Genomic DNA, 27,657 nt, shown 5'->3' with positions numbered 1-27,657 from the left:
CTGCAGGCCCAAAACCACCATCCTTTCTAAAGGAATGAGGACAGAAAAGACCTCAGTGAGTGTCAGCATTTTGAATTTCGTCTTGCAGATGAAGGCGCCGAGAGGGCCAGGTCAAAAATATGATGTAGGCATCTAATATTTTTGGGCACCAGAAAGTGGCGGGAATAACAACCACATCTTACTTCCGGTGCAGACACCCCCTCGAAAACCCCTTTGGCCAAACGGGCTGCACATCCTGCTGCAAAATGGAGAGATGGTCTTCTTTCATTCACTGGAGGGATGGCAGAAGGTGGGGTGGTGAGAGAATGAAAAATACGGCATATCCCCACCAAACAGTTGGCAGGACCCACTTCTCTGATGTTATGGGCTGCCAACCCAGCAATAGTCATCAGATCCTACTTCCCACTGGGTGGCTGTAATCCACTAAGGGCACATTAAAGGAGTTTGACAGGTGGGGCTACATGCCGGGTGGTGGAATGGGCAGCCCGATGACCTTGACCACAGTCCAGGTGCACACCATGTCCTCAACGCAAAACTGCTGGGCACCTTGTAGAGCCTGGAATAGCGGGCAGTACAGGGTACCTCTGTCAACGCTGCAAACGAGCAGTAGAGCTGATGTAGCTGGCAAGGTAGGGGCAATAAGCCCAGGAAGTGTGCCTTAGCCCCACAAGTCTACCTCATCTCTATACAGGTGAGTCCCGTCACATGGCATGTCCATGATGAATGGACGTCTCCTGAAAAACCAGTGGACCACAGTGAAGTGTCGCTGTAGGGAGTTGGGTTCCAGTCGCATGACCCCCACCCCCTGTGGCTGGCGAGGTAGGGGGAATAAGCCCAGGAAGTGTGCCTTGACCCCGCACTTCTTCCATGCAAGAACAAAATCTGCCTGGTCCCAATACAGATGAGTCTTGTCACATGGCATGTCCATGATGAATGGATATCTCCTGAAAAACCAATGGACCACAGCGAAGCATGGTTGTAGGGAGCCAGGTTCTGGTCGCAATACCACCCCCCTTTTGTCTGTTTTTTTTAGATGCAATGGGTTCCTGCTAGCCATGTCCCCAGTGCCAGTGTTCCTTCCCTAAAACAAAGACACCTGGTCACTTGATACCAAGTGACCATGCCATTTAGCCGCCTATAAGCCCCTAGTAAACTGTAACCCGGGTACCTAGGGCATGGTTACTGAAGAGGGCCTTCAGAGGTGCAGCACAACTTGTGTCACTCTGAGAGACTCAGCGCCAATCTTGTACAGATTGCCATTGCAGGTTGTGTGATAAGAGCTCCAAAAACTGAAAACACCACATGGCACACAGCCTGTGTGCCATGTCCACTAACACTGCAAGCAATATATGTAAGTAACTCCTCTAGCAGGGCTTACAGCCCTAGGGCAGGGTGCATTACAGTATATTACATAGGTTCAAATTCATAGTTCATAGTAATACATACTTCACATTGAATTCATCTTATTGCTGATATTTAGACTGCTGTGCAACCCTACTATATAGTCAAAAACAATTAAAATAAACAATCCTATTTTCCCAAAAAGTACCACAGTTCCTGGTCCATATCTAATCCATCCTCAACTGCCTTGAGGCGCATGATCCCTAGCAATTCCCTCCTCCTAAGATGCAATGCTTTGTTACAACCCTGAGGTTTTTTGGGTACATGCTCAATCCCCAAAAATATGAAAACCTTATTTGCTCCTTGTGTCTCACATATCCTTATATGTTGTAGAATTGGTTACTGTTCATCATCCTGTTTCAGTGCCCTCAAATGTTCACTAATCCTTACTCTGAAAGGGGTGGGGGGAATCCTGCTCCCAACGTACATTCATTCACAATTACATAATAAGATATACACCACAAAGGTTGTACTACAATTGATGTTCGATTCAATTTTAACCCCTTCCCTGCCAGGCCTTTTCTTCCCTCAGGTGTCAGGCCGTTTTTTGCCTATTTGGGGCAGGGCGCGCTTAGGCCCCCATGCCAAATCTGCTTCCTGCTTTTCCAACATCCTAGGGATTCTAGAGGTACCCAAACTTTGTGGGTTCCCCTGAAGGAGACCAAGAAATTTGCCAAAATACATTGAAAATCTCTTTTTTTTTCCAAAGAAAATGTGAAAAAAGGGATGCAGAAGAAGGTTTGTGGTTTTCCCCTGAAATTGGCATCAACAAAGGGTTTGCATTGCTAAAATCACCAGCTTTCAGGAACAGGCAGACTTGAATCAGAAAACCCAATTTTTCAACACAATTCTGGCATTTTACTGGGACATAACCCATTTTTACGATTTTTTGTGCTTTCAGCCACCTTCCAGTGAGTGACAGATCCCAGAAACCTAAACATTTCTGAAAATTAGGCGAAATTCTGAATTCAGCAATGGGTAATTTGTGTAGATCCTACAAGGGTTTTCCTACAGAAAATAACTGAAATAAAAAAATATTGAAATTGAGGTGAAAAAAACCCAGCTATTTTTCTCTACGTTTTACTCTGTAACGTTTTCCTGCAATGTCAGATTTTTTTTAAAGCAATATACCGTTATGTCTGCTGAACTCTTCTGGTTGCGGGGATATATAGGGCTTGTAGGTTCATCAAGAGCCCTAGGTACCCAGAGCCAATAAATGAGCTGCGCCCTGCAGTGGGTTTTCATTCTATACCGGGTATACAGCAATTAATTTGAGTGAAAAATAGGTATCAAGAAAACCTTTGCATTTCCAAAATGGGCACAAGATAAGGTGTTGAGGAGCAGTGGTTATTTGCACAGCTCTGAATTCTGGGGTGCCCATACAAGCATGTGAATTACAGGGCATTTCTCAAATAAACGTATTTTTTACACACTGTCTTATATTTGAAAGGAAAAAATGTAGAGAAGGACTAGGGGCAATAACACTTGTTTTGCTATTCTATGTTCCCCCAAGTCTCCCGATAAAAACGGTACCTCATTTGTGTGGGTAGGCCTAGTGCCCGTGACAGCAAATTCCCCAAAACACAACGTAATCCCTGGTGTTTAGTGGTTTCTGCACCCCATGGGGGTCGGGTGGGGGTCGAAGGGGAAGCGATTCCCCTTCCATCTCTGCCCAGGGGAGAGGGGTGCTCGGCCATCTGGGGGAGTGCTAGCGCTCCCCCCAGATGGCCCATAGCAGGACGAGCTGGTCTCGTCCTTGGCACCGGGCACCCTGGGGGTTAAACATCCGATTGCCAATATTTCCAAAGTCTTTCTTACCATGACATGCCCACCTGCAGACCCCACATTGGCCAAATTTGAAAAACCTTTTTTGTATTCGGACAATCAATGATCCTGCGACCAATATAGGGGGTTGAAAAGGCACCTTAAGGATGTACCCCTCCGATACGTAATCTCAGGTCTATTTGAAATCAAACACTTCAAGGTTACATCCTGTGATAAAAAATTTCAATGATTACTCATCACCTTCCTCAAAACAGCAGAGGTCCCTGTGTAATCAGCCACCATCCTGACCCTATCCTTTTTATCATTACTAACTGTAACCAGAAGGGACCTCAATGTATCCTGTCTAGAGGTTTTGATAGCTCTCTGTTGCGCTTCCTCAATATCTTGTACTTGGTAGCCTCTCAGTTTGAAACGCTGACCCATGAACTATGAATCTGAACTTATATTCATGACCTATAGTCACACACTTGGAGTTAATTGAGTATGGAAGTTTATAACAAAATATATAATTTTAACAGATAACACACTCTATGCCCAATGGCACATAGAGAGGGAGGTTGGCTTATAAAGGTATTGATGAATTTAGGCAATCATGGAGGTAGTTATTAATTTATTTTCATTTTTCCTCATCAAACGGTTGGGATTAAAAGGCAACATTAGGTTATCTTGAGGAGGATAGTTGAGTTTGTAGCTGTATCGACTATGTTAGTATCTTATTTGTGGCATATTGTGGAATTGGGGTGGCTATGGTTAATTTAAAATATGGGGACCTTATAAGGCATGAAAGTAGTAAGGGTTCTTAAGTGTATGTTTTTGGATAATCTTGGCATAGGGTTAACAAGTAATTACACTTTCTTCTAAATAGATATTATTCAGGATTTAAACAGGTATTTATGTACTGTCCTATAGTGTGTGAAACCGGTCCTAAATGTATAAGTTATCACAATCACTAGGCTGAATTGAATTGAAGAACTGGAATTAGAATCAGGAATCTTAATGGTACAAGACAATGGAATTGGACATTTAACGTGAAATAAACATCATTCTACATATGAACTATTCATAAAAGAAAAATAATGTCTCAAATTTATGTCTAAGCGTGTGCCTTAACGTAATTTTGCTGTTGTTGACAGTCCTTGATTGTTAATATTTGTGGGTTGTGGGTGTGTTCCTCCTCAAAAGCACCGCCTCATAAGAGATTCGGATCACAATTATAATTATTGTTACTAAGGATTGTGTGATGTTGAGCGCCAATTGTCCCATGAAAACCACCCTCTGTGTGATTTGCATTATATTACATGTGAGGGCATATCTGCCTGGGTAATCATGCCCCTGCTATGGCTCTGTCAATTCTGAGACATAGTAACTGCACAGAGAAGCCATTTTAAATGCATGTGCGGGGGACTGGTCACTGCGAGTTCCCCAGCTACATGATGGCTTCTCTGAACCCTAGGATGTTTGGTAGCAAACACCTCAGAAGAATAAACCCTCACTGATTCCAATGATAGATTTATTAATATTTGCACTCAAAGGGCACCTTACAGAAATCTACCAGCTACTAGCGTGTTGACTGACTGGTCCTGACCTGTTCAGCCACCACAGATGCAGCTGTGGGATCCCCATGGTGACGGCCAGTGCTCTCGAGGCCCAGAGACAAAAGCCTGCACTGGGCAGAGGTGTTACCTCTCACCCAGGCCGGATGAACATTCCAAGGTGGGGAGCTTCAAAGGTCTTGTCGCCTTTGTAACGCGACCCAAGTTCTTTCCAGATAGTGGAGATGACCAACCCTCCTGTCTTGACCCCAGTTTTGGTGGCAGCACAGGCGGGCAAATTAGCTCAATTAGGAGGCGTGCCCACTTCATGCCAGTCAAACCCCCAAGGTGAACGAGCAGAAGAGGACACTACATTTTAAATTCCTCCATATTGTTTGGGAGGAATTCAGCCACTAGGATTTGGGTTATGCCCACTTACCAACAGAAGTAGTCATAAAAAGGGTGTAGTCACCCTAAAAGTGAGTAGCCCATTGGCTACCACCTGGCACTCCCTGTAACACCCCTCATTTTAGTATTTAGGTGGCACCCCTGAACACTAGAACTCAGATTTCTGATGATCTAAGAAAAGCCGGACTCTACAGAGTTGCACAAGCAGAGAAGACTACAGACACCAACGGACTAGGTCGCAGCCCTACTGGCCTGTCCGCAACCCTCAAAGATCCTGTGCCAAAAAGACAACCTGTCCTGTAGTCCAGCGACCTCCAAAGCTTCAGGAGGACTGTCGGCCTTTGACAAAGATCTCTCGAGAACGAGGGACGTGCTCAAGAAGAAACCAACAAAAAAAAACTCTGTCCTGAGGAACCATGAAACTGTCTCCGGACCCACCTTTACACCTGACACCCAAGTCCAAGTGGCCCACTGGTCCCGCAAAGGTTCCCCAGTGATTCTGAGTCCGAGTCCACCATGGGATGACCCAATCTGGACTCTGCCTCAAAGCCTGCAGCATCAAATTGAAGACTCCCCCTGACAGCGACTTGACCGGTAAGCTGTTCCCAATGTCAAAGGACACCCTCGCAACTGGAGCCTCTGGGTCCTGGAGAGCTGGACCGTCAGTGTTCCTACGTCCCCTAGCATCAGAACTTACCTGGGCAGCTGTAAGGTTTCTTCATTCAGCCTCATGGCTTAAGCCTGCAGGCTTGTTCCAAAACTGATCTCCCCCATTGACTTGCACTGGGGTGCCCAACGCTGCGTTGGCACTCTGCACCGGGCTGCGTCTGTGCTGCAGAGGATGTATGTTTGGTGCTGCCTGGTTCCCCCATGCTTACCTCAACCCTAAAAGAACAACCCCTGACACCACTTTACTCACCTGTGAGCAGCACATTTTCGGATACCCCCAGTCTCCACTTGATTAACATTGGATGCCCGATTCTGTGTTGGCACTCTGCACCCGGCCACTCCGTGTCGCTGAGGGTGTAAGTTTGGTGCTGCCTTGTGGCCCCTCCTTGTGCTTATCTCAACCCCTAGGGGATCGACCCCTGACACTACTTTACTCACTCGTGAGCAGTGCATCTTCGTTCATCCCCCCAGTCTCCACCAGTTAACACTGGGCACCCGACGATGCGTTGGCACTCTGCACCCAGCCGCCCCTGTGATGCGGAGGGTGTAAGTTTGGTGCTGCCTTATGCCCTGTGCTTACCTCAACCCGAGGAGCTCGACCCCTGACACCACTTTACTCACCTGTGAGCAGCACATTTTCGATTGCCCCCAGTCTCCACTGGTTTAACATTGGATGCCCGATGCTGTGTTGGCACTCTGCACCCGGCCACCCCTGGTCACTGAGGGTGTAAGTTTGGTGCTGCCTTGTGCCCCCCTGTGTTTACCTCAACCCCTGGAGATAGCCCCTGACACGCTTTACTCACAAGTGAGCAGTGCATCTTCGTTCACCCTCCATTCTCCACTGGGTAACATTGGGCAGTCAACTCCGAATTCGACCTCTGCTCCCCGCTGCCCCTGTGCAACTGTGGGTGTACTCTTGGTACTGATTTGAACCTTGTCTGGTGTTTACCTAAAACCCCCGAAGACTGAATTTGTATGTTGTGTACTTACCTACAAAACTGCATTCTTGTTTTCCTCCCATAGGTTAACCTTACTGAACTGAAAAATTGCACTAAGTGTCGATTTTTGAAACTACAAAGTATTTATGCTTGAAAATCCACTACCCTGATTACAAAGTTCTTGGGTTTGAAACATATATAAAAAGAAATAATAATTTTCTAAATTGGTCTTAGATTTATTCTCTGGGTGTGTCTCATTTGTTGCCTCTGTGAGTGCAACAAATGCCTAGCACTACCCCCTGATAAGCCTAACTGCTCGCCCACACTTCCACAAAAAAGAGCATTAGTTCTATCTAATTTTGCCTTTGCAATGCCAATTTGAGATCCACTGGACTCTCTGCACAGTGTACTTCATTTTAGTGCCCTATAAAAAAGAGAACATTCTTCCTACAGTGGTGTTGAATGGAGATACTGGTGGCAATGGCCCACCCGATGGAATCAGTAGAGTCCAAGTCACAACAAATTGTAAAATTGGCCACGTGACAACCGTCCTGCATAGCCTAGGTGATGGCAGGCAGAGATCTTCAGGAAGACTTTGGAGGACTTGAGACACTGTAATAGTGCCTGAACAGATAGTTGGCATTTACTGATTGCAGCGCCAAGCTGGTGGACGAGAAGACACTTTCCAAAAGTCTCCACCTACTTAGACTACCTATCAGGGATGGGAGGATGTAGGAAGGAACGTATTAGGGTTAGTTTCACTAGCAAATACCTGCACCATGAAGTCTTCAAGGGAGGAGTACTGAGAAAGAAATGTCGGTTCGCCGGCAGCATGACAGTGGAATCCTGCAATCTGGCAGTTGACTGCAAAGGCCAACTCAAGGTTTGGCCCATACCCCCAACAAAGTGTCTGTAAGGACCTCGTTAAGAGGGGGCCAGTAAATGTTGGCCCCAGCTGAAGGACCTCTGTAAGGACATTTGTCTTGACTTCCAAGGTGGGTATTTGGAAGTCATAGAATTTGGCTGCCCTGCACAGGATCATGGTGTAAAAAACACTCTACTCAGTGGCAGGGCCAGAGGGTGACAGGAGTCCCATGTCCCATCTCATGGGAAGCGTCAAGGCCACTGGCATCTTCTAACATGTTCTACCAATTCTCCTCATGGTATAGCTGACCAGTCACACTACCAGTTTCATAACCATTATTTGAATTTGTGCCAAACAGGGAATACTGACTATGGGCCAGATTTAGATCCCGGCAGACGGGTTACTCCATCACAACAGTGACAGATATCCTGTCCACCAAAATCTAAATCCCATAGGACAGAATAGGATTTAGATTCCGGTGGATGGAATATCCGTCAGCGTTGTGACATAGCAAACCATCCGCTGAGTTCTAAATCAGACCCTATGTATTCTCTCTTGTGAAGGCCCGGGTGGGGAAGTGGCGCCTCAACAGTGGCCAGGCATAGCCTCAGTCGAAGAATACAATACGTATCTCTTCTTCTAGCTTTGATGGAATTCGGGTTGAAGTTCTAGGAACCGGCATGCATCTCAGTGTCTGAATGGAGTTTGAACTAGAGCTGTAGGCAGCCCTGTGGTAGGGTCGGAGGGTCCAACTGGTACAAAGGGCGGATCTTCAAGTGACATTCCGGATGAACGGCTTTTTGGCTCTATGGGGCTTTTTGGCTACATGGCACCTGAAGGTGGCCAGAGGGAACCGGCAAAGATCCAAAGATTTGGGGCATGGCCTTGCACAACTCCTTGCACTGCTTTGGTGCAGCAGACAGCTCTGGAATCTCAGGTTGTTCTAGAACAAATTGCAGAATAGGCTCTAACAACGACAGACTTCAGGAGTCAGACCGATAACTATGGCGCCACCTCTGTGCTGTCTCAGGAGAGTGTAGCAGGAAGGGGCCTAGTCCTGCTTAGATATTTTGTGCCTTTTTTTTTTTACTTAACAATAACTTTGACAAAGGCGAAGACCGTCCCATAGAATGTCACCTGGGACCTCTTGATCTGTAATCAATCAATCATCATTCATTATGTATTTATAGAGTGCAGTTACTCACCCGTGAGGCTATCCAGGCACTGATCAGTCGAAAAGCCAGGTCTTGAGTCCCTTTCTAAACTCCATGAAAGATGGAAATGTTCGAAGGTGGAGGGGAGGGTCGTTCCAAGCTTTGATGGCGAGGTGAGAGAAGGAATGGCCTCCACTGTGGCTTCTGAAGGGTTTTGTGCAATGGGAGGCAGAGAGTAGGTATCTTGAAGGTCAGTGAAATTTCAGGCGGTGGTTGATGTATGCTGGTTCTTGGTAGTGTAGGGATTTGTAGGCCTGTATAACTGTATAAGTATCTTGAATTTATATATTTTCTGGATGGGAAGCCAGTGGAGGTTCCTGAGGGAATGGGGCTAAGATGAAACTTTCAACCTGGAGTGGTCCAGTCATGGAGTTTTTCAGTGCTTGGAGATCTAGATTTTCTCCTCACTGTCTTGGATGGCTTTTGGAATCAAGGTGCATTCGCTGCAGGCTTTAAAGTGGTGACTTGACCCCAGGCACCACAAGCAATCCTGATGAAGGTCCGTCACAGACATCGCCTTGCGACTGTCCATACAAGGTTTAGATCCTTTATTGGTATAGGAGGTGAAATTTCCTTGCATACTATTTTATAATATTGAAGAAGAAAAGGATGTCTCTAAGAGATGAACAGGAGTTCCAGATCTGTATTTGGTGCCCCTGAAAGAAATAAACTGATGGCAGAGTGCAGAAGTGCTGCCTATAGAGGTTCCACATGTCATTTCTGGAGCGGAACTGCGTCAGGGTAGAGCCGCACATCGCCACCTACCAGCCCGCAGAGGAACAGTTTAAAAGTTTCTGGTGTGGAATCTGCAGCTAGAAGTATATCTGAATAGATAACGGTACTGAGAAAAGGAATATGATTCAGTAGGAAAAAAATGATTCTTAGTAAGTGCCATAAAACTGAGGTAAAAGGAAACGCGAAAATTACAAAAAGGTGAGTCTGAAGGTGATATGATTGGTTGTTAAGGGTAGGAGTAATAAAAGGAAAGAAAAGCAAAGGACTAAGTCAGGAATGGGTAGTGTGAGGTGGAAGTACATAATTCCTTTTGCTAACCTTTTTATTGCCTTTGCTAGCTTGATCTTAATGGTAATGAAGGTAGTAGCAGGAACAAAAAGTAAACTAGAATCAAAAAACTTTTCTACTTTCTGTAGTTTTCACTCAGTCCTACCTCAATCCATTTAGCAGCAAATGGAACATATTAATGACCCAGTGGACATCTGTTTGTGGCATGTAGTGCTGTAGATTCACATGCTATGCAAAGGTCTGCCATCTAGTGTTGGGCTCGGTGTGTTACAATTTGTTTTTCTTCGAAGAATCGTTTTGAGTCACGACACGGAGTTACTCCTCCTCTCGGAGAAATGCCCAGAGACAGGCGAATGGAGTCCCTTTGTTAGCTTGTTTTCCCGCTGGAGGGTGAAGTAAAGAGTATATACATATATATAATAAAAGAGATGTCCATGCAATGTATATACATATTTACAATATGTTGTACTGCAACGACCAAATGCCTCCGGGGAGTACGCATGTGAATCTACAGCACTACATAACACAAACAGATGTCTACTGGGTAACATTTTACGTTCAATGGCATGTGTAGCTGTAGATACTCATGCTTTGCATAGACTGTAATACAGTCCCCTCCCAAATAAGCGGTGGCTAGCTATAGGAGTTGGAGTAGCTTGAAATAATGTCACTAGGACTGCCTGGTCAACATTTGCTTGTTGACGAGCTAGAACATCTACACAGTAATGTTTTCTAAATGTGTGTGGTGTAGACCACGTAGCAGCTCTACATATGTCTGCCATTGGTATGTTGCCTAAGAATGGCACTGAAGCTCCTTTTTTCCTAGTGGAATGTGCTTTGGAAGTTACTGGTAACTGTCTTTTAGCCTTAAGATAGCAAGTTTGAATACACTTCACTATCCACCTGGCTAACCCATTTTCTGAGATGGGATTGCCTTTGGTTTTGAAAATGCCACAAAGAGGAGTTTTGATTTTCTAAAATCTTTTTTCTCTGTTTTATAGTACATGAGAGCCCTTTTAACATCAAGGGTTTGAAGAGCTTTCTGCAACTGAGTCTTGCTGTGGAACGAACACTGACAATTCCACCAACTGATTAATCTGAAAAGGAGAAACTACCTTTGGTGGGAATTTTAGATTTGTTCTAAGAACTACTTTGCCTTTATGAATTTGAAAGAAAGGTTCTTCTAAGGTGAACGCTTGAATTTTGCTAACTCTTCTTGAAGTGATTGTTTTTAAGAAAACCACCTTCCTTGATAAGAACTGTAGAGTACAAGAATGCATGGGTTCAACTGGTGGCTCCATAAGTCTTGTGAGTACGATGTTAAGATTCCATGCAGGAGCTGGAGGAATTCTAGGTGGAATAACTCTTAAGACCCTCCATAAAGGCTTTTGTAGCAGGAATCCTAAATAGGGATATATGTTGTCTGTTTTGCAGGTAAGCAGCTATCGCTGTTAAATAAAGCCTGATTGAGGAGTATGTCAGTTTTGCTTTTTGTAAACATAACAAATAGCAGACAAATCTTGTACTGAAGCCTTAAGTGGATCAATATGTTTGGGTTGACAACAGTAGACAAAACATTTCCATTTAGCAGAATAACACTGTCTAGTTGTGGGTTTATGTGCTTCCATTAGAATATCCATACATTCAGATGGAAGTTGTAGGTATCTAAACTCTATGACTTCAGGAGCCAAATCGCCAGGTTGAGTGTGCTTGGATTTGGGCGTCTGATTTGGCCTCTGTTTTGAGTTAACAGATCTGGTCTGTTTGGGAACTTGTGATGTGGTACTACAGACAGATCCAACAGTGTTGTGTACCAATGTTGATGTGCCCATGTGGGAGCTATGAATATCATAGTGAGTGAGGTTTGTTTGATTTTTATTATCAGAGATGGATTGAGTGGGAGAGGTGGAAAAACATAAGGAGATGTCCCTGACCAGTTCATCCAAAGAGCATTGCCCTTGGACTAGGGGTATGGGTACCTGGATGCAAAGCTTTGGCATTTTGAGTTTTCTCTTATGGGGAAAAGGTGTATGTCTGGAGTTCACCACATTTGAAAGTATTGTTGAATTACTTGTAGGTGAATTTCCCATTTGTGGACTTGTTGTTGCACCCTGCTTAAGAGGTCTGCTAGCTGATTGTCGATCCCTGGGTGATATTGTGCCACTAACTGAATGCGACTGTGAATTACCCATGTCCAAAATGTCTGTGTTAAAAGGGACAATTGAGATGAGTCCCTCCCCCCCCCCATTTTGTTTTGCAGATAATAAAATGTGGTCTGTATTAGCACTACCTTGTGTGTGATTTGTGTCAGGAAAGCTTAGAGTGCTAGCCGCTACTTTGATAGGTTCCACCACTGCAGACAGCAGTGAGTCTGGCGGTCCAACAACACTAGATCCTGAAGTTGACCCTGTGACTGAGAGTACTGTTGGGAAGGGCACTGCTGTAGTGGTTGCATATGCAGTCTTGCATGGGGAACCATGGCTATACAAGGCGGCAGCATTCCCAACAATTTAATCACTTGTTTCACTGTGTAGGTATGATTCTCTTGTAATTGAGAGATGAGATTTTGAAAAGCCTGAATCCTTACTGGGTTTGGATATGCTAATGCTGACTGAGTTCAGAACTGCTCCCACATAAGGCTGTATTTGTGATGGGTGGAGATGAGATTTGAGGTAATTTATTGTGAATCCCAAATATTGCAGAAGATTGACAGTGTACTGAATGCGTTCCTGACAAGTTTGAATTGTATTGGCTTTTATGAGGCAATTGTCTAGCTATAGGAAAACATGTATGCGTTGTCTTCTGAGAAATGCTGCGACCACTGCCAAGCATTTTGTGAATACACTTGGACCTAATGTTATCCTGAAAGGTAATACCTTGAATTGGTAATGTTTTCCTGTAATGACAAATCTTAGATATTTGCGATGTTCTGGATGTATGGGAATGTGGAAATATGCATCTTTGAGATCTAATGCTGTCATGTAATCCCCTTGTTGTAATAGGGAAATAACATCTCGGAGAGTGACCATATGGAAATGCTCTGAGAGTATGTATAGATTGAGAGATCTGAGATCTAAAATTGGTGCTAATGAACCGGCCTTTTTGGTATGAAGAAGTAAAGTGAATATACTCCTGAGCCTTGTTGGGATGTAGGTACTAGTTCTATAGACCCTTTGAGAAGAAGGGACTGTACTTCCTCCTTTAGCATGATGATATAGTCTTGAGAGAGTTTGTGGGAACGAGGAGGCATGTTTGGTGGAGTGGAGATGAGTTCTAGGCAATAGCCATGTTAACTAATTGATAGAACCCACTGGTCTGTGGTGATGTTATAGTACCATTGTGGGTAAAAATGTACCAGTATTGTTTCCACAGGAGATGGATGCTCTGTGAGGATTTGTAAGAAGTCACTGTTTTGTTGTGGTAGAGGAACCACTGGGAGCAGATGATTTACCCTTTTCTCTATAACTAGATCCTCTGGAAGAGCCTCTGAGTGAACCTCTGTTATAGAAGTGTGGTCCTTTTTTTATTGTCAGGTGGATGGCTCAGTGGTTGATGGTTTAAAACAACCTCTAATTTGTGGCCTTCGAAAAGTGCCCCTACTGGATGTGGTGTATGGTGCACCCACAGCCTTAGCTGTCTCAGAATCTTTTTTAAGCTTGTCTATGATGGTATCTACCTCAGGTCCGAATAAATGCTCCTTATCGAAGGGTATATTTAATACAGCTTGCTGTATCTCAGGCCAAAATCCTGAAGATCTTAGCCATGCATGTCTCCTGATGATTATGCTGGTGTTGAGCCCCCTTGCTGCTATATCAGCTGCATCAGTATTGCATTTAAATGAGTTGTTAGAAATAGCCTGTCCCTCTGCTACTATTTGTTGCCCCCTTTACTGATGTTCCAGTAGAAGATACGGCAGCATGTCATCCATCTCATCCCAATGGGCCCTATCATACCTTGCTAGGAGAGCCTGAGAATTTGCAATCCTCCAGTGGTGCGCAGCTTGAGTAGCCACTCTTTTACCTGCTGCGTCAAATCGTTTACTTTCTTTGTTTGGAGGAGGAGCTTTTTCCTGCTGCACTTACCACTATTGAATCAGGTGGTAATTGTGCCCTAATAAAAACTAGATCAGTGGGTGCAGGTTGTTTGTTTTTTTCAAAATCAACCCTGGGTGTAATGACCCTTGCTTTTACGGACCTTTAAAAATTTCTTCAGCATGTCTAAGCATGCCAGGAAGCACAGGTAGTATTAAATAGAAAATTCATCCTACATGGGATCTGTATGTAATTGTACCTTATGATACGCAGCTGCCCTGGCTATTACTTGATTGTAAGCAGTGGTATCTTCAGGGGGAAATGGTCTCGCTGGGTATAGATCTGCGTCATTAGGGAGAAGGGGTTGGGGTCGTATAGATCCATGGGTCTATCTCTTCTTGAGCATCACTTAAATCATCCCTATATGGTTATGCAGACGATGCCTGTGGAGAGTACTGTGTTAAATGTGTAAGTGAAGGTGGTGGTGGTGGGGTAGAAGGAAGGCAAGGAGAATGTGGTGGTGAAGGCTGAGGTTGTTGTGAAGCCTTTTGCTTTTCCTTTTGTTTCAAGACTTTGATAGGTGGAGGCCCAGCGTCCAAAGTCTCTTGAAATGTAAGTTTTCTTTTAATTGGAGGAGGAGGAGAGGGTATGATCCTTCCTCTTTCCTTTTGTATGTGAAGTTTGCGCTGTTTAGCGCCCATAACCTCTAATATACGTTGTGCTGCAGATGACTCCTCACTAGGTGCAGAAAGTTTACTACTGGCAGTTTTCAATTCTTAAGGTTTCAATACAGAATGCATGACTCAAGACGGAAAATGTTGGCTCCGACAGTGCTGTTCATTGTTTCGACTCAGAGGTGAAAAAGTGAAATTTTCGGCTCGGTACCAAAACTGATGTCGCCGTCTGTTTGGTAGATGCTGAAGGCACCATGGTCTTTTGTTTCGGTGTTTAACCAGAAGGTTGGTCATCCGAATGTATTTCTCGGGTCCTACCATGGCCCGAAGGCAGTGGAGGACTGAAAACTGGAGCCTTTTTAATTGTCTTTGCTTGGTGTGATGGGGCTGATGTACTCACAATACTGTGCCGGTGGGATGGAATGATTGTCAAAATCAGAATCGCAATCCGACTTTGACGAATTGGATGCCATCTCCAGTCAATGCGTTCTTCGGTCCAGGAGAGTCTTTTTGGATCGAAATGATCTACGAGCGCTGCAGGTCTCTTCTGTGTCCCAGAGACAGACACAGATTACACACTAAAAGCTGATTGGTTTAGGGATATTTGGCTTGACACAAAGGACAGACCCGAAACTAAGTCTGTTCCATCAGCTTAACATCGTTCGACTACAATGTGTCGAAGTAGGCCCCAGAAGGGTGAGATCGACCCTAAGGGCGTGAAATCAACCTCAACGAACTAAGTGACATATAAAGAGTGGAAAATGTGATCAAAACTATACTGATATTTATAGAAAGTTAGAATAGTGTTCAGAAGATACCAAACGGAGAGCTACTGGAGCGGGAGGAAACACGTTCGTACCCAAAGGTGGAAAGAAAACAATCTTACAAATGACTCAATGCCCATGCGCACTATCACTGACAGGAGGAGTCACTCGATCTTGTGACTCGAAAAGATTCTTTGAAGAAAAACAACTTGTAACACTCCGAGCCCAACACTAGATGGCAGACTTATGCAAAGCATGTGTATCTACAGCTACACATGGCATCGAACATATTGCTTCGGAGGGGCTAGTGGTGGTCATGTGGCCAACCTGGTAATGTCATCAGTGGGTTAAAAGGTGTGTGATGTTACCTCTGCGAACTCTGGCATTAATCAATATCCATGTTTAAAGAGCTAAATGGCAGAAGCAAATATCTCAGGGTTGTTGTGGGAAGAGAGGAGACAAGTGACAGAACAAAATGAAGCAAGTGGATTTCGGTTCTGGTGCTGGCTTGATGTGGAAACGTCTTTATGGAGGGACACAAATCATAAGTGGGTGATTATGAATGAGTTAAGAGGGAAATGATGATTGAGCAATCCGAGAACCTTTGAATGTAGAAAGCTCTATAAATGACTGAATGGGAAGAAAGCAGTGTAACTTAATGGGTGAGATAGGGTTAGAACGAAATATATAGAATGGTGGGCATTTTTGTGCAGATTGGTAGAGCGTGATCTCGGCCCTAGGACACTGGTACGCTTTAAATGAGTACCAGCAAAATTACACAAGAATATTTATTTTCTTTTTTCCTGAAAAGAGAGATTAAGTAATTTGCTCAGACTCACAGGATGTTGAGCTGATCCAAGGGCACAAACCTGGTTCACCAGTGCCCAAGACCTCGGCTCTGGCTGTAACACCACATTCTCTCCCGTTACAAGTCAAAGCGATGTGAGAGGTTACTTGAACTCCGAAGCATGAGCTGAATTAGTATGTAATATAAATAGAACTGAGTACGTAATAGGGTAGAAGGTAAAGAACTGATTGGTGTAGGAGTAAAGCAGAGGGAGATCACAGAAGAGAGGGCCTTATAAGACACAGAAACGGTGTGGCTGAATTTTCATTCCTAGAACTTTCTTCATGGACTGGAAAGCGGCAACGTCCTGGGCCTTTCTTGAAACTTTTGAAAGACTACAAGGTGGCCTCTTCAGCTGCTACTTTCCTCTGGCCAAGCAAATGCCCTAAGCGGAAAATATATTTATGATGAGGTGTAAAACAAAGGGTGCAAGAAATGTCTAGGAATGAGTAAATGGGAAAACAGCTAATCAACAAACGGAGTTCTCACGAGTACATTTCATAAAATGGGGTAACACTAAGTTACAATGGAACTGGGATAGCTCTAAACATTGGAATAGGAATATGTGAGAGCTACTGTAATGGGGTATGAGTAGTTCTAGTAAGTAGAAATTAATCAGAGGTGGTATAAGTCATCAACAGGGATCTATGAGAGGACTGGGTGCCAAAATGAGCAGAAATGGGGAGTTGGGCGATTATTTACCTGCCATGTCGGTGGTACTTGAGCACCAAATCCAAATGCTGGGAACATCTTGTCCCTGAAATAAATGAAACAATAAGTATTTTTTTTAACATTTGTTTTTTATTGGATTATAATAAAGGCAGAACACAGTACAAGTGAAAATGACATAAAATATAGTTCCCCCCTGACAATGCATAGGATATCAATGTACTGAAGAACCATAAAAAAAGAGAAAAGAAAAATGTAAAGGAGTGGTTTCAAAAGAGTTAACTGCACAAAGATAACATAAAGACATAGGTGCAACTACGGAGATCAGCAGTTCAGTTGTCTATATATTACAGCATAAACTGACAAGATGAGTGGAACCGGGGAGCATGACAAGTTACCATCCGAGACATGGACACAAAATGACACAGTCTTCCTAAATTCTGTAAGCACATAGGCTCCATATATTTATATAGCAATAATAAGGGGTAGCTTTTTTATAATACCATGCAAGTACACACTGTCCAAAACACATGCTTCAAGGAGGACGATAAACACTTTTCACCGCCAGCTTTACAACATATCCATTCCAACAATTCCTCCCTCCCATGTCCATGCCCTGAAGGTTTATTCCTGTTTAATAGTCAGCTTCAGCTCGAGTTCACGTCAGAAGTGATCCCAGCCAACCCTTAATATCTGGGGCAACCAGGGCCTCCCATTGCATTGCTTTTTGGCGGTGAAGAAGGATAAACACCAGGGCTACCAATTCATGCAGGTATTTATCCCCTGTCGCCCAAAATCTCCCAAGACACAAGATTCTGGGGTAAGTGGCAGTGTACGCTCCACTATCTCACTCGTAATTTCTGTAACCTCTTCCCAAACCAGGGTAAGTGGCGAGCATTCCCATGTCATATGGTAAAAGTCTGCATTTGGGTTTCTACATCAAGGGCAGTCGGAAGAAGCTCCTGAGTACATGCATTGCATCTGCTGAGGAGTGAGATATGACTGATGTATGTAATTGAATTGGGTGAACTCAAAGAGTGGGTTCCGCAGCACCTCCTTAACATGTCTCATTGCTTGTTCCCACTGGTTATCTGTCAGTTGTGTAGGTAATGCTGAGTCCCATCCCTTCGTGCCAGCACTGACCCTTCAGATGTCTGTAAGGCATTGTATATGTTCCTGATAGCCTGTCACATGCTCCCATGTGTCAACATAACAAGTAGTATCTGGGATTGACCCAGCTCCCGCCCCAGGTGGGACGTAATATATGTTGGATCACATGATATGCCAGGAACTGCCCTACTGGTATCATGTACAGGTACATAATTTCCTGAAAGGACATGAGGAACTCTTCCTGATAGAGGTCTCCTAGTGCTGACATCTGCGGCCATCCAGGGTGCCACATCAAAATAATTAGTTATATCTCATAAGGCTGGCGTCTGCCAAATCGGGACCAGGGGAGAATAAGGCAGATCGGCTCCTCGTCCCATCACATAATGGGTCCAGCTCAGGCGGGCCACTCTTGTATGCTGACACTCCTATATCATCCAAGATCATGGCAATGACAGCCATGTACATATCGGAACCCCGTTGAGGGTCCCCGCGATTGCCTCTCTCTCAGAACAAATGCCAGTGCCCAGTTACCGCATCGGCCATTGTAATTATGCCACTGCATAGTACCACTCGCAGTTGGGTGCGCCTAGGCCCCCCTCGAGCTGCGGTCTCTGAAGGACCGATAGAGCCACTCTCCGTCTACCAGTACTGCATATTGGCTTGGATAACACACCATGTAATTCCTTGAAAAACGTCTTGGAGAGGTACAGGGAGAGGGCAGCGAAATAATAAAGGAGACTAGGCAGTACCACCATCTTTGCTATCACTACTCACCCTGTTGGCGACAGGGAGGTCCAGAAGGGAATGGACCTACATATCCCCCTCAGGGCCTTACCTACATTGCCATCTCTAAAATCACTGGGGTTGTGATATATCTACACCCCACAAATATTTGAATGTAGTTTAACACCACTGCAGACGACATTCTGGCATGTGCACTCGCACTGGTTCTGGTACTGGTGCCAACAGGTATATACATGATTTGACCCAGTTCACCTTCAGACCTGATATCTCGCCAAAGTCAACAAGCAGGTTCATAATGGGAGGAAGTGTGGAGGATGTGTCATGCAGTATACCAATACATTGTCGGCTTATAAAGAGCCAATGTGACATTCTCCACTCCCGTAATCGTAGTTCACATCCGAAAGGCTTCACTGTAAGGGTGAATAGCAAAGGAGATAGTGGGCAAACCTGCCTCACGCCTCTTTGAATATCAACTCAGATATGGTGACTCTCTTGCACACTCTAGCAGTTGGGTTCCCGTATAAGGTTCTTCAGGGATTGTGGCAATTGCCCCTGCTGTCAGGCCTCATTAAAGACCTCCAGAAGCTTTGGTGCCAGTGTGGATAGATACATCACATAATATTCTACGGGGAGCCCATCAGTACCTGGGTATTATTCTTAGCAATCTGCTTAATAGCAAGCTTAGTCACAGCTAATTGCAGAGGCGTTTCCAACTCCTCCCTGTGGATCAGCGATAGTCTGGGCAGTGATAGGCCATATAGGTAGTCTCGCACAATCTCATTTCAGGCTGCATGCACTACCGAATACAGTGATCAGTAGTATTCCATAAAGGTAATATTAATATCTACTTGTGTATTAGCTACTGTACCATCTGGAAGGCGCATGGCACCCATTGGTTGTCTCTGCAGGACCTCCTTCCTCAGCCAGGCCAACAGCCTGCCAGATCTGCCCCCTCTGCGTGCATCGTAGATAGAGAGCACCTATAGTCATGGCTCCCTAAGCATGTCTCTGTATCTGTTAATTCTCTGCGTAGGGTGCGCAGGCGGTCCATCCGGTTAGGCCAGTGCACCACTACTGTCTCTAAGTCCCTCATCTCCTTTTACAGGGGGAGGAGTTCTGCACCTAAGATCTTGCAGACACCGCATGTCGCTCCCAAGCAATGGCCTCTCACGACAACATTGTGGGCTTCCCATTCCACTGCCCTAGATGTCATTGTCTCAGCGTTCAACTTTAAGTAAGCAAGGATCTGGGTAGATAAGGCCTCTCTAAACTGTGGACTAAAACGTCTTCCATGTGGAGCCTCCAAGTGGGGATTTGGGACCGTATTCTTCCCCAAGTGACCAGGAGCAATTATGGGCAGTGGTCTGACAGCGTACGTGCCAGATATTCTGCCCACTTAATACGTCCTCCCAGGCACTCACTACATAGGAAAAGATCCAATCTCATGTGGACACCATGTACTGGGGAATAGTAGGAATATTCATCCAGCGAGGGTTTGAGCAGGCGCCGCATAGATGATGGAGTCATCCAATCCTGGAAGATTTGCGCCACCCGAGTGCTTTCAGCTCCCTAAAGCAGTGGCACCAACTTGTCTCTGTTCACATCAGGTACAAATTTAAAGTCTCTGCCCTGTATTCCTGGTGCCTGGGGGTCTTTGAGTAGTGCCGGAGTAAGGGCATCAAAGAAGGCCGATCAGTCATATACATCCACCACTGCAAGTGGGTGGCATTCCAGGTTACCCTCTAGTATCACAAATCTGCCCTCCGTATCAATCCTGTGAAAACAAAGCACATACAAGAAATCAGCGGCAATCCACCCCAATACTATTTTTGCATATGAAGATGATGTGGTGCCATATACCTGACCTCTCTTTTGCGCCTGCACATTGCCTACCTCACTCGGAGTGAGGTGTTTTTCCTGTAAAATCACAACCTATATGTGGCTGCTTTTAAGGTATGCATATATCCAGCATCGCTTAGAAAGGGTAGCCATACCACACACATTCCATGTTAACAATTTATAATGGGGTGCAATGGTGTAGTGGTGGTTGCCTATACGTTTTGTTATGCAAATGTGCTAGTCCCTTATGTCAGACACCCATGTGACAAGGATCTAGCATGTGTACCTTATTCCAGGGAGCCAAAGTCCATTGATTGCCAGCATATATAGCCTGCACCCCCAAATATACACTCAAGTCACTCCTCCAACTGCATCAGTCACAATATAGTAAAAAGGTAAAGAAATGAGAAAAAACAAAGGAAAGGGAAGAATCCGAAAGTCAAACCCACCCTTACAAGTAAGACTATGTGTCTAGAGTCCAGAACTCACATGCAAACACCAACAATATACAAACAGAACTAGATTCTCCCATGCATAGTTCTCTTTCATTTTGGTAACCCTCCAGGGCTTGGCACACCCTGAGGAGCGCAGTTCCAGTCTAGTAGCCTGCTAATATGTTCATGATGAGACCGGATCCGAGTGATGAGACTCTGAGCACTGGGCAGCTGAGCAGACAGGTCGCAAGGTCAAAGTTAGCACAGGGACTGTCAGATACGGAAAGAATTCCTGAGGTATCAGATCAAGTCATCAACCAACCTAGGCGTCACTTCTGATCCATGAGTTGTAGCATCAGATGAAGTCTCTGAATTGCTCACTATGAGCTGGTGTCTAAAGGGGGCCGTTGGCATAATACTGCAAACAAATTTGCACCAGGAATCAAGGCCTCCTACACTGCTTACTCTCTCTTTACCTGCTCCAAGGTGGGCTGATGGGTCCTTTTCTTGCATCTCCTGATGCATGATTAGGGATCATCCACTCCCTCGCTGGTCTGTCTGTATCAGCTACGCCCACCAGTCCCTTGGAATGTAACCAAGTCCAAGTGTCCTCAGGTGTAGAGAAGAACTGAGCGACATTGCCATGCATCACATTTAATTTGACTGGAAACAACAAGGCATACTTCAATGACAGTTCACTTAGTTTCTGCTTATCTGCATTATAGGAACTGCAACTTTGTTGTACTTCTACAGTGAAGTCTGGATATGCTGTGATGGTGATGTTTACGGCACTCAGACCATCATCCTTTTGTGTTGCAAAAGTTGCCCAAAGTGGGAGGGGTATGCCCAGACGTGGGTCCCATGCTCACTGTGCCACTGGATTCAAGCTAGCCTGGCTGATGAAGGGTGATACCCTGAAACTGGTCACAGGATGCTTGTTTACGGTCCTGGGAGGACCTGGTCTGGCAGTTGAAGCAGGACTGTTCCCATAGGGAAGAGGGTCAAGACTGATTTGTATATGGCTGGGTTCAAACTGGTGTGGCATGGTGAGCAAAAGAACGATGGACTAAATCCAGATCTGTGACTGGGGGTGAGTGTTTGAAACGTTTTATCACTCAGTCCACCATCCTTTTGTGCTGCTGACGTTTTCGTATCTCCGAGGCCTTTAGAGAAAACATGTGTGGGATCAGGTCACAGTCCCTATAATTAAGGAAACGGGCAATCACCAGGCACGGTCTATCCCAAGTAGTCAAAGGCCTACCAGTGTACAATGCGCCCGTTTCACAGAAAAGAACTTTGGTACATTACCCCCAGCTCAGTTGACATCAGCAAGTCCTCCAAAAACAGTTTCATATTGGTGCCCTCTGATCATTCTGGAAAACCATGGAACATTATTACGGCTGGAGCGGCCCTCCGCAACTTCTGCCCAACAATGTAGAGCACTGACCTCTGACTCTAGGTCCTAAACCTGTGATTGGAGGGCTTGAAAGGTGGGTCTAATCAAGGTGGTTGCTGATTCAGACCCGTCCACCCTCTCCACTAGTTAACGATGATGAATACTAAGCAGGTTACCCTCCAACGAGATTGTATCAATCGTGGTCTCCAGGGAGGTTTTCAAGTCCAAAATGGCCTGCAATACCTTGTTGAATTGCGCAGAATGACTGCAGAGAGTGGCATCCAGCCTTGCAATTGTGTCCATGGTCAGGTTTGGTGAAGGTGCCTGTAGTGCAACCTCCAGGGATTCTTCGCCTTGTATTTTTGGGGCCTTAGGTCACACCATCACGACGTCTGACCAATGTTACAGCCAAATAGATTGGCATTGGGAGCTCACGGTTCAGCGAATCTCCAATGGGCCCAATGACCGACTCACTGCGCCATGAACCACCAGAGCAGGACAGAGCCGCCTCCAGCCCACCCTCATCCGAGTGGGAGAGCACCAGCCTGCACTAAAAAAATGAAATGTACAATCCGCAATACAGTGAGTCTTGAGGTGGAGCCCAGTGCCACCAATTCTTTGAATGGCCCCCAAATAACCATTGTGTAGTGGAGCACCAGGTACCCCGACAAGGTCAGGCCTCCCCGTGCAATAAGAAGCACTCAGTGGCCAGACTCACAGGGGCCATGTCTCTGAGTCCCAGCAGCTCATGCGCCTAGGCCCAATCTAAGTTATTAAGACATAGCCAGCATAGAGGGCCCAATCAAATGTACAGCCATGTTAAGAAGGTGCCACTACTAGAGGGCCGGGTCCACAGTATCCATGGATGTCCACTAGGGTCAGTCGGATTGATGCTCAGTCTCAGGCCTGCTGCAGCGTAGGTAACCCCGCTAACCAAAGGGCCATCTCTATGATAGGTATCCCTTTCACCCTTGCACTGGTGGGCATCAGCAACCACTAGCACCCATATTAGACTGAACCGTAAACACTGACAGTCTCAGGAGGCCCTGGTGTGCTGCCTTAGTTTGTTCTCTCTTACTTTCATCCCTCCTGCCCTCTGGGGGCACTATTAGGAGCAGCCCCAGCTATCGGCACGATCTTAGTGCCCCCACAACTCAGAGGCCAACACCACTCAGAGGCCCCCATTGTTGCTGCTCCAAACTGGTCACTCGCAGGGTCGCGTTGACAGAAACTTCATGCTCCATGGCCTCGCTCTCTGTTGGGGTCCTGCCCTGGCTCCCAGCATGTCGTCCACCTCGAAAGTCGTAGCACTGACGTCTCCTTCTACCAGTGTACCCCACCCTCCTTTAACCGCTCACAGTCAGCACAGCCTTGAGGCAAAGCCGAGACCAAGCAACCTCTGTCTGAACGGCAGTGCCTGGGCCACTGGGATATTCAGTGCTGCAGGAGAGCACACGTAGAGTCAAGGCACACACCCCGCACCATCTTTGGGGTAACAAGAGAATCACCTTCAAACTCCTCACCCACGCTCACAAAGCACTGCACAACACCGGACCAGAATACCACAACAGACGGCTCTCCTTCTACACCTCGATCCGGCATCTCTGCTCTGCCTACTTCACCCTCACAACTGTCCCACGCATCCACAGAACTACAACCGGCAGCAGATCATTCTCGCACCTCACCGCCAAGACGTGGAACACTCTTCCCACCCACCAGCCTCAGACCAAAGACCTCCTTACCTTCAGGAGACTTGTCAAGACCTGGCTGTTCGAGCAGTAGCAGCACCTCCCCCCCTCCACCCCATACCACCCCTTCCCCAGCGTCTTGAGACCCTCACGGGTGAGTAGTGCACTTCACAAATTACTGATTGATTGGGGTACAGGCAGGTCAGATCTGGCCGATGACTACAGGATTCCTGACGGGCCCGGGACAGAGCTCAGTAGAGCACGTCTGCCCTGGTCTCCATCTTGGCCACGCCCCCAAATGAAACGATAAGTTAATCATAGAACAGCGTTTCCCAGAGTGTGGATCGCCAGCATATTTCTGGTGGGTCATGAAAAAGCAATAAATAAAGATGACATTACAGTTTGTATTTATCTTGTCACATTTCCAGTGCGCCAAGGACAGAGATCAAATGTTAGGCTAAGTCTCCTGACAAATTGCTGCTCAACATGGGGTGTTTACTTTCCTTTCTATGACTCCAAAGTCAGGGGAGCTTTTAAAGGGAACTATATGACACTCCTGCTGGGGTATAAAAAGGAAAGGCTGTAGGGTGTCATTTTAAGTAAAAAACAACAAAATTTAGATAAATGTAAATGAACAGAACATATATTTCAGAATATACCAGTAATTACAAAAGCAAATATTAAGCTCTTTTTGTAACTCTGAAGTGTGATGGAAAGAGATTTTATTAGAATAAAAACAAATCAAGATACTTTTACTTGGTGATGTGCAAATGATAACTTTACTGGAACTTGATGATCATTGATGTGCTATATAGTTTTATCGGTAAAACTTTCTGTCTTGCAAATTTAGTGGATATGTCAATTGAAAACATGCTGCCTGTAAATGACAGTGCACTACTGCACAATGCTCAAAGCAATACTAGGACTCTAAGCCCAGTTTTAAAACAAACTCTTGCTTGTATTCCAAAGCAAGTTTCCAGCTGAACTTTCCAGTATTTTCTGTGCTGTTTTTACTTTATGAAGCCATTTCAACAGAGAACGTGCTCATTATACATGATCATACACGATTATTCCTCTTGTAAATAACTTTCACACATAATTTGAGAATTGTGGATGTAGTCTAAAAGCCAGAGCTGCAGATTTTGGATGAACAAGGTTAGAACACCAGAGGTGGCTCTAGGCAAATCACTTAATCTCCTGTGCTTAAAATAAAATTAATATGACCTTATATAATGTAATTGAGTGCTCATGTAAAGCGCTACGATGCATTTGGACAATGTTTGTGCTATACAAAACTGCAATATATCACCACAGGGCCTCATTTTAGCACAAACATGGACATGAGGCCTTACCCCATACTCTGCTGCTAAGGGGATTTTCAAATTTGGAAAAATCACTGGTATCAATACCAATATTATTCAGAGGCCTTGCACGTTTAGTAAACAATGCCACAAGCCAGTACCCTCCTCTAAAACGTGTTTCAGATGCAGTGCAGTTCACCAACTGCCCTTTTTAGGGGCAGCACATTATCCTGGCCACAGTCAGATAAAGACATATCGAAGGGCGTGGTTAAGGTTCTGACATTTACTAATAACTGTTGATAGAGAGGAACGCAAAAGATTGTAGAGTATGTTATTGTGGTAATTCACATCATTTTGAAAAGCATGTTTACTATTACATAAAAAAATCCTCCCCCACCTCATGGTCGGTAAAGCTACGTGGTTTGTGAAAGTTTACTGTTATAAAAGTTGGGTTGTTGTTCTAAAAAGTTGGAGAAGCATTCCTAGCATAATGTTGGATGAAGAATGTCGGAGGGATTCAGAATTTGAAAAAATAACAACTTTAACAGTTCCCTACGTTGCATAGAGGGGCGACAGAAGGAGAACTGGAAGAAGCAACACCCTGATAGCAGAAGACAGGCATATTGACAAGAGGTTCGATATACAATGGTAACACAGATGATATGGTATACGAGGCAAATTCAACACCATGCCCTTCCAAGGTAGATAAAATGAGCACCGTTAAGAATGGTAATGCAAACACATTATTTTCTGAGCTATGGAATGGCAAAATTGCAGTGATGTACATTGCATTAAAAAATTATCAATTATACTATTTTTTTTAACAGGAGGGCAGAGCTTTATTTATTGCCTTTCTTCCCAATTTCGCTATACCATTTCTTTTTTAACTTATGCAGGGCTTTGCTGTCTTTCATCGATCATCTCAACCTTAACTGCCTTTGTGGGATATAGGTATTGAGACCGTTAGCTGCCAATCAACTCAAATACTACTTTTTGATAGTTCTGCTACTTCTGAGCTACCTTCACACTTCATTTTCTCTTGTGTTACAGGTTCATTCCTCTCTATGCGAGATTTCAGCCTACAACGCTGACAGCATTGTCTTAGTTTCCGGAGATTAGTCCACATCTTAGACAAAATAAGTGGGTGAAATCAGTGGGCCACAAGTGAGAGAGGTGCTGAAAGCAAGACACTGAATTCAAACTATCAGAAGTATTATCAGAAGACACAATGAAAAGAACCCAAACTCCACTTTCACCAATGTAAATCTTCTATTGGTTAATGTATGAACTCCAACTCTTGGAAACTAAACTCAAGCAAAACAATGGGTTTTGGAGACTTTTTCGGTTTGGATTGCACATCTCTCACCTCTGATCCACATCACTTGGAAACCAGATTCCATCTTAGGTTAAGGTTTGATCCCAAGCTCATGCTAACTCCCTAGCTAAGTATGGATGTGTCTGACAGCCAGCTTTTTCATTCGAGTTAAGTTGAAATCATGGTATTATGCCAGCTTACATTTAGACAATTAAAGTTAACAACTGTTCGTTCTAATCAGGGCTAATGGATTGCTTTTTATTCGGGCCTTACTAATTACTGTCTACACCACTTGCAATTACTGCTGAATATGGCTGTTAAACATATACCAGTTCCTCAGATACTATGACCCTACCTCTACCTTAAACCACTTCACCTTCAAGTAACTATATTTATCCCGAGGACCACAGCAGAATTTGTCCGGCTTTTGTTTTGCAAAGCAGATAGGAAAGTACATGCACTCTGCCTTCACTTTGCCAATCATGTGCTCCTTTTAACAATGAGAATGTTTAGACCAAATACTGGCAGCATTTTCCTTTCCTACTTTTGATCTTTTATCTGTAATTGTATGCCACTTTTTGCAGACCTACCCACAGCCATTGTTTTTTTTTGTATGAAAACATACACATCTGATTCTTTTAATGTGGTTGGTCAGCAGTGTCTTTTAAAAATACATCATTTTAACCCAAATGAAGAAGAGAATTAGACATACGTATCGTAATCTTGAATGACCATCCCGACAGACCAGATCGCCGTTAGGTACTGATTCACTCCATTAGGGCTGATGTAATGCAGAGAATCTGGTGAACGTGGGTCCCCATTTGAGCCAGTAAAATCTATCCCAACCTGTTAGAAGGAACAAAAGATTCACCAATAAAATACAGAAGACATACAGTTTAAATTCAATAACTCCACACTGATTATCTGGTAATGGCATGATCTGAAAATGGGTTAGCTAACAGCAAAATATTTTTAAAAAATAATAATACTTTAAAAAAAAAAAAAGGTGA

General features: G+C 44.7%; 1 protein-coding gene across 2 annotated transcripts in view; it reads right to left on the bottom strand.

Annotated features, from left to right (window-relative positions):
* CPNE3 (copine 3) overlaps positions 1-27,657 on the bottom strand; it is a 437,917-nt gene that overhangs the window by 62,787 nt on the left and 347,473 nt on the right. For both annotated transcript variants that reach the window (XM_069220439.1, XM_069220440.1), the window contains exons 11-12: positions 27,360-27,493; positions 16,854-16,908 (exon numbers count right to left, since the gene is read on the bottom strand). In XM_069220439.1, the coding sequence (XP_069076540.1) occupies positions 16,854-16,908; positions 27,360-27,493 (189 nt within the window). The remainder of the gene's footprint in view (positions 1-16,853; positions 16,909-27,359; positions 27,494-27,657) is intronic.

This window comes from Pleurodeles waltl, chromosome 2_2 (genome assembly GCF_031143425.1).
Source record: "Pleurodeles waltl isolate 20211129_DDA chromosome 2_2, aPleWal1.hap1.20221129, whole genome shotgun sequence".
Taxonomy (NCBI): domain Eukaryota; kingdom Metazoa; phylum Chordata; class Amphibia; order Caudata; family Salamandridae; genus Pleurodeles; species Pleurodeles waltl.
Note: the sequence above shows the minus strand (reverse complement) of the source record. Positions and strands in the feature narration are given on the sequence as shown.